The 7,559-nt window shown below is 38.4% G+C and overlaps 1 protein-coding gene across 1 annotated transcript; it reads right to left on the bottom strand.

Moving 5' to 3' along the window:
- Positions 1 to 2,371: 2,371 nt before the first annotated feature.
- Positions 2,372 to 3,331, bottom strand: LOC146615711 (olfactory receptor 6N2-like). Its single transcript, XM_085373800.1, has one exon. It carries the CDS (start codon positions 3,329 to 3,331, stop codon positions 2,372 to 2,374), a length of 960 nt encoding a protein of 319 aa, XP_085229926.1.
- Between the last annotated feature and the right edge of the window lie 4,228 nt (positions 3,332 to 7,559).

Here is a 7,559-nt window from a genome sequence, read left to right as displayed (position 1 = left end):
AGTGTGTGTGTGTGTCCATAGTTCGCCCTGCCAGGCTAAGTAAACAGTCTACCAGCCAACCCAGGTGGCCTTGTATGGAGTGGGAAGGAACAGACTAAACACAGTCGTTATCAGGGTGTTTTTGTTCGGCTCCAGCCTTGCAGCTGGCGCCAAAGGGGCTATCCGCATGAAGTGATGGTGCTTTTTACTTTAGTGCGAACAGCTCATATGAATTTCAAAGCAGTTCTACAGTCCAACACTGGTCTCTCAATCTCCTGTTGGAGAGCCGCGAGCTTCGCCATACTTGCGTTCTTTGATGTTGTCATTTCTTGTGCTCATGATGTTGGTTTTGATATCTGTTGAGAGGGAAACATGAAGATGAAACCAGAAGATGTCCTTAAGTTGTCATGTGATGTAAACTGTTTAGAACTCATACATATATACCAACAAGACAGTGTACATCACTGTCACAACAGCATTTGTTGTCATCCAAAGGTTTTATGGTTTTTCCTATAATACCTTGTGGCCACTCTCTAGTCAAAATGCCCTGACCGATTTTTTGTCCCAGTCCAGCTGACCAGGTGGTCAAGGTGCGGCCTCATGGTCTCTTGCTTCTACAGCCGAACAGAGCAGGCGGGCTAAAACTTTGTTATCGGTAAGCTGAAGAAATTAATCTCTAACGAGTTAAAATGCCATCCAAACTGATAATGTTCACAAAGTATAATTTTGTACTTGTCGTAGAGGACAGAGTGAAACCAGAAGGTTTACTGAGCTGTGGCTTCATGTAAATGCTGAGCATCCACTCGACGGCGGTAAGCTAAATGTGGCTAATCAGACACGTGATGTGCGGAGTGTGGGTACAGTTGTTGGGTGTCTCTGAAACGCACTGTTGATATGCTAGTTAGATCGTTAACCAAGTCATTAACATGTGAAAAGCTGTAAATGGTTAAAACAGCTGAAAATAAGTTTATGAGAGATAATTGTAAGCAGACTTTATGCTGCTTCCTGCTTAATTTTTTGATGTCAATCATTTGTTTTACAATACAGTGGAACCCCGACTTAGGAATACCCCATTTAACGAAAAATTCAAGTTACGACGGCACTTAACGGCAATATTTCTGCCCGTGTTATGGCAAAATGCCCGTGTAACAAAATCCACTGTCTCTGATTGGCTGAGCCCAGAATGCCTACAATGCCCACAATGCCTTCCAAATCATGTGACAACCCCCTTGGCTTTCGTACTTGAGCTTCGCTGTTCCACTTGAACGACGTATTGTTGTTGCAGTTAGCAATTAGCCTATAGCCTACCATTCACTCAAAAGGCGCGATGGGTGCTTCGACTTACGAAAATTTTCGACTTCTGAAAGACCCTCGGGAACGAATTAATTTCGTAAGTCGGGGTTCAACTGTACTCAGTATTGAATACTTGGAGGTAATTTTTAGTGTATTTCCACTTGTACTAGTAGGCCTATGATACAAGCGGGATTAAGCACATCTATTCTAATACTCCTATTCGTGGACTGAGTCCTTGTGTTTACATGTTATTGAAATTATTTGCACTTTGTTCGGTTTCTGATAAGCGTTTGTGTATTGCTCCAACAATGACTTTATATCTGATGGATCTAATGAATGTTTACCATGAAAAGTGAATTATATGGTGACTATAATTCCTGAATGTTTGAAGCCCTGTAGATCATCTTTAACATTGCTGCAGGTTACAACTTCAGGTCTCAAAGTCAAATGAACACTGCAGCATCACTGAGAGTTAAAAACTGTATAAATTATTTCACCTTTAATAAAATGGGTGTTCTGTTTTACAAAGTGTAACAATTACATTTAACATCCAGGTATTCATGAAAACAGAATTTAGTAAATTTAACAGAGTTAGAAATTAGCATTGAATTTACACATTACACTATACAATACACTATATTATGTTTATAAATAATGAGTTATGGAAAGTTCAAAAGAATTTTTCATTTAAAAAAACTATATATATATATATATATATATATAACTGAGAAAACAGAAGACACTGTGATGAATATTCACATGCTTGTCAGCATCAAAGAGAGACTTCTACTAATTGATTCATTCTACTAAATTATTTTTATGTGAATATACAATAGTAAATAATAATCTATGACAATATAGAAGGGAAAATGTGAAATGCAGGCATATGAGATGTTTAGAATTTAAACATTACCAGAAACAGTTTAAGAAATTGTTTGTCTTTGTTTTATGACCATTATGTTGTCATCAATAGAAGAACAGAAATCAACATTTACATAAATGTCATGACATTTCTATAAATTTGATCTCTTTTCCTCTGTCTAGTATGTAAAATCGGAGAAAAGGTACTCCATTGTCTAGTTTGCATTACAATTTAAAATTATATGCCATACATTTGATAATAGGGCAGTAATACCAGTGTTATTAAACTTGACAACAATATTTTGATATGTTTGAAAATTTCATTCATTTTGAGTCCATATATGATTGGATTTAAAAGAGGATGGAATACAATTGACTGAAACGTCAATGTCAAACGAAGAGTTTTGGATAGATCAGAATCCAGTCGAACTATAATTATATCAAAGAAAATAAAACAGGAAAAGTTGGTTAACACCAGCAGGTGGGGTAAACATGTCTTTACAGCTTTTTTCCTCACTTCTCTACAACAATGGTAAGATATTCTAAGAATCCTGATGTATGTAAAAAGTATGAAAAGCAAAGGTAGAAGGGCAATGCTTATCAACATGACCACACCATATATAGATATTGCGACCGAGGGCACACACTGAAGCTTGTAAAGTGAATTATTACAAAAAATTCCTGTCAGAGAAAAGCTACAGAGTTTGACATTCGAATACAACACACCCATCACTGAGGTTTCAAAAGCAGGTATAAGCCAAGCTAAAATCAGACATACATAAATAGTTATTCTATTCATAATAACTGGATATTGCAGGGGTTTACATATAGACACATACCTGTCATATGCCATTGCTGCCAACAGTAAAAAGTCTGAACCAACCGAGGTGTAATATGATAAACCTTGGAAAAGACAGAGTGGATATGATATCATCTGTTTTTCAGACAAAACATCAGATAAGAGCTTTGGATAGATAATCATGCTGTAAAGAACAGAGTTGATTAACAAAGCTGCAATAAAAATGTACATTGGCTCGTGAAGGTTTTTGTGAGTCCAGATAAGGAAAACTATAGTGGAATTAAAGCAGAGTATCAGAATATAAAGTGTAAATATGATCACAAAATAAAGATATCTGTATTTGTGCAATTCTGCAAACCCACCTAGAGTTAGCAATGTTACATTTAATTCAATATCCATTTAATGAACAAAAATGTTATTTACTATACAACTAGATGACATAAATGGTATTCATTAAAAATCAAATGAAAAGACAAGTCTTAATGTATTGTAGTAATGCTTTTCCAGCACCGAACTAAGAAGTAATTGGCTCTGTGGCTTTGTTTTATCAGACAATTTCCCATTCTCAATGGGACTCATTAAGTTCTTCAAGAACATGTAAACAACTTCACCAAACTTTATCAGTTGATATTTTTGTCTGTGTGATCTATCATCGTACAGCATACCTCATAGAGAGGTGAGTAGACTTAGTAGTGTAGATAAAATAATAATAAAATATCATTATTATTATTATTATTTGTGTATAACTTTCTATAACCAAAGTGCTTGCTGGTACAGGAGAAGCACTTCTAGTATATATTCTGAGCCCAGGCCATGAAGGACAGGTAATTAGTAAAATCTTAAAATCAATTCTAATGCAATATGTAAATTTTTCTTAGTCTTTAGAAGATGTCTAGCTGCTGTATTTTGCACGATTTACAGTCAATTTAATGCTTTCTGAATGATACCTGTTAGAAGACCATTACATTACTGTATTTTTTGGATTATAAAGGTGCACTTTAAACCCTTGATTATGTTGAATGATGAATTGAAGGCAAAAAAATACTGAATGCAATTCTAACAAGCTTGAAAGTCAATATGTGTTCAACACAGCTTAAACTCTTTTGAGCAAATTTTACTGAATGTCTTTAAATAGTCTTCAGGAATAGTTCTCCAGGCTTCTTGAAGGGTATCCTAAACCATTAATGTTGAGGTCCTGGTGCTGTAGACATCAGTCCATAACTGACAGTGTTCTGCAGTGTTGTTGTTTTTTTCGTTGTTGTTGTTTTTTAATTCCAGGTTATTGAAAGCCATTGCTAATTAGATATTTTCTAAATTATATCACATGGTGGATCAAACTCTGACATAACTTATGAAAGTGACCAACATTATTAGAGACAAGGAAACAGAAGCAGGGCTACAGAGTAGGGCTGAACGATTATGGAAAATAATCTAATTGCGATTTTTTGCCCCAATATTGCGATTGCGATGCGATATGCGATTATTTTTTAAGGTCTTTGTCTTCTGTATTTTAAACAAAGACAAGCAATACATCATATAGTATGGCCAATACTATATTACATTAATTTTAAACTGTTCTTTCCTGGAAGACAGACCTCTGTTATGATGACATGAGGTGATGCATGAATTGATGACTGACATTTTTATTTAACTTCTTCAATCACAACAGTATATTTGAACATACACAATAGTTTATTTTTAGCTTACAAACATCTGAGCATAAAGTGCTGACAAGGAACCCTGGTGTAAACATTAAAATGAAAGTCAGTACAATGTGCAGATTGCAGAAATATACATAAAAAAAATCAGTGGCTTTACCACACTCAGTTTTTCGACATCTGTGAACTACTAGACAGTCATTCAATTAAAAAATAATATTAAATAAATAAAACTATCCATCCATCCATCCATTTTCATCCGCTTTGTCCGGGGCCGGGTCGCGGGGGCAGCAGCCTAAGCAAAGAGGCCCAGACCTCCCTCTCCCCAGCCACCTCCTCCAGCTTATCCGGGGGAATACCAAGGCGTTCCCAGGCCAGCCGAGAGATATAATCTCTCCAGCGTGTCCTGGGTCTGCCCGGGGGCCTCCTCCCGGTGGGACATGCCTGGAACACCTCACCCAGGAGGCGCCCAGGGGGCATCCTTGTCAGATGCCCGAACCACCTCAGCTGGCTCCTTTCGATGTGGAGCAGCAGCTGCTCTACTCTGAGCCCCTCCCGGATGGCCGAACTTCTCACCCTATCTCTAAGGGAGAGGCCAGCCACCCTTCGGAGGAAGCTCATTTCTGCCGCTTGTATCCGCGATCTCGTTCTTTCGGTCACTACCCACAGCTCGTGGCCATAGGTGAGGGTAGGGACGTAGATCGACCGGTAAATTGACCGGTAAATAAAACTAATAAATAAAAAATACACACATCTTACTGATCTCTGCAGTCAGTAACATTACACATAAAGTGCAAACATAATAGCAATTGTATAAACACACACACAAACACGCCTTTAAAGTTTAAAGGCGTGAAATTGGACGGTCTAGTTCTGATTAGCGTCACCGCTGTCTCCGTGGAGTTTAATAAACTCGGCCGTCTGCTTCTTGCTATCTAAAATATAACCAGACACTGGTGTAAATTCTCGACTGTCTCATACTTCTGTTTAATAAGTTTTCTGTTTGACGTTTAGTCAGCTGTGTGAAAACCAAGGAGGAACCCACCCGGGGGATTAATAAAGTTTTATTTTATCTAATCTAATAACTTTAATCTCAGCCAAACCGATTTACTCACGAACAAACAAAACACTGAAAAAAGCCCAACAATAACATTTTTAGGTTGTCTAAGTGACTTATATATTACGTTTAACCCGAGCAGCGAAACTCCGCGGTGATCTGAAAATGATGTGCCGGGAGTTGTGCCGTTCTCGGCCGCATCAGTAACCCTCGAGCTCCCGGCTAGCTGTCGAGCTGGTGGGTAGCAGACGCCTCTGAAAACGTCGAAGCACTTTTGCAAATATGGGATATCTTGATAAACCGAGCAGATATTTGATGTTTACACAACTACTTTCTCGCCTGAAAATATGTTAAAAGTTTATTTTGTGACCCAGAAAGATTAGTATGAGTAATTTTAAAACTTAGTAGCGGCCGCCATTGCTGGAAACTGGAGTTTGGCTGGGCCGCGCTATGAATTCTGGGATATGGTAGTAATTTGGACAGCCTTCGGCGCGTCGCTGTGACGTAATCGGTCTACAAATGCGGCCTCAGGAGGATGCAGCCCATGAATTTGGACATGTCCAGAGTATAATCGCAGCCTTTGCGGTTAGAAAATTGCACTTGATCATGTCGCGATATTATCGCAAATGCGATATATCGTTCAGCCCTACTACAGAGTCAGAATACAAACAGACTAAAGAAGTCTCTCCAGAAAAAAAAGAACCACTGCCCAGTATTTACATCATACCCTGAAGTATACCTTGAAGAACCTGGAGAGGTTAATTCTCAAACATCTCACAACTCTGGTGAGTAAACTGCTGGATCCCCTGCTGGTCACTTACTATCCTAGTATTGGGGTGAATGATGCAGTCATGTACCTCCTGCACAGATCACTGTCACACCTGGAGAGTACTGGAAGCACTGTGAGATTCATGTTTTTTTTTTCTCCCTTCCTAACGGCCACCTCCAGAAATTCTCTGATGATACAGTCATTGATGGATGTCTGAGGGGAACGATCTAGAATATAGGAAAATCATCACCGACTTCATCATCTGGTGTGAATTCAACCAACCACCATCCATCGCACCAGTGAACATCCATAGTTTGGATATTGATGTGGTCGACACATACAAATTCCTGGGTGATCCAACATATCACCCTAATTTAATTTAGCCTTCTGTTTATTTTACTTTATACCTCGTGTATTTATATTTATTCAGTCGGATCTGTTTCCAGCCCTTTTTAAACTACTTTAAACCACTTTGATCTCTAATTTTCACTTGGTGAGGGATTATTATGTTCTTCCTAGTCTGAACTGCTCTCTTCACCTGAGCTGCTATCCTGTTCTGAGTCACTGTCTTCTTTGTTTCTTACAGTCACGTGCAAAATGTCCCTTTTTTCCACACTCCCAGCATGCAGCGCTAAAATTACTGTTTGGTGTGTATCTAAGTCTGCCTTTACCTCTTGCTCTTCCAATATGCATTCCTCTCCCTTTCTTTTGGATTATTCCTGCTCCAGCTTATTGTTTTTCTAAACATTTCTCATCAGGTGTTAATTTTACTTGTTTATTTCCCATTTTCAAAGATTTTGCTGGGCCGTCACTGGCACGCTTGACTTCAGAGTGGTTGCTGATACTCCCTTCTACTTCACTTCTAAAAAATGAAGCGGTATCAGTTTTATGAGATAAAACTCAACCGTTGTCCTTTGTCACCAGTACGTGAGCCTCAAGCAAAGAAAACAAAAAATGGAAGTAGTTCAGCAGCATATTGTGCTGTAAAATCAACTTACTTCCAGACAAATACACATAGACATTTGCGCCCTTCTACAATTTGTTACGAAGTAATTACGACTACCTCTAAAACCTAAGTCTAATTTGGTTCGTTACGGCGTAATTGCGGCTACTTCTAACCTATTTTACGCGTTTCATTAAACC

The sequence above is a fragment of the Diplotaxodon limnothrissa genome, linkage group LG16 (assembly GCF_057381915.1).
Source record: "Diplotaxodon limnothrissa isolate DT_005_m linkage group LG16, D_limnothrissa_male_GT1.1, whole genome shotgun sequence".
Taxonomy (NCBI): Eukaryota; Metazoa; Chordata; class Actinopteri; order Cichliformes; family Cichlidae; genus Diplotaxodon; species Diplotaxodon limnothrissa.
This window is presented reverse-complemented; position numbering and strand designations above follow the sequence as displayed.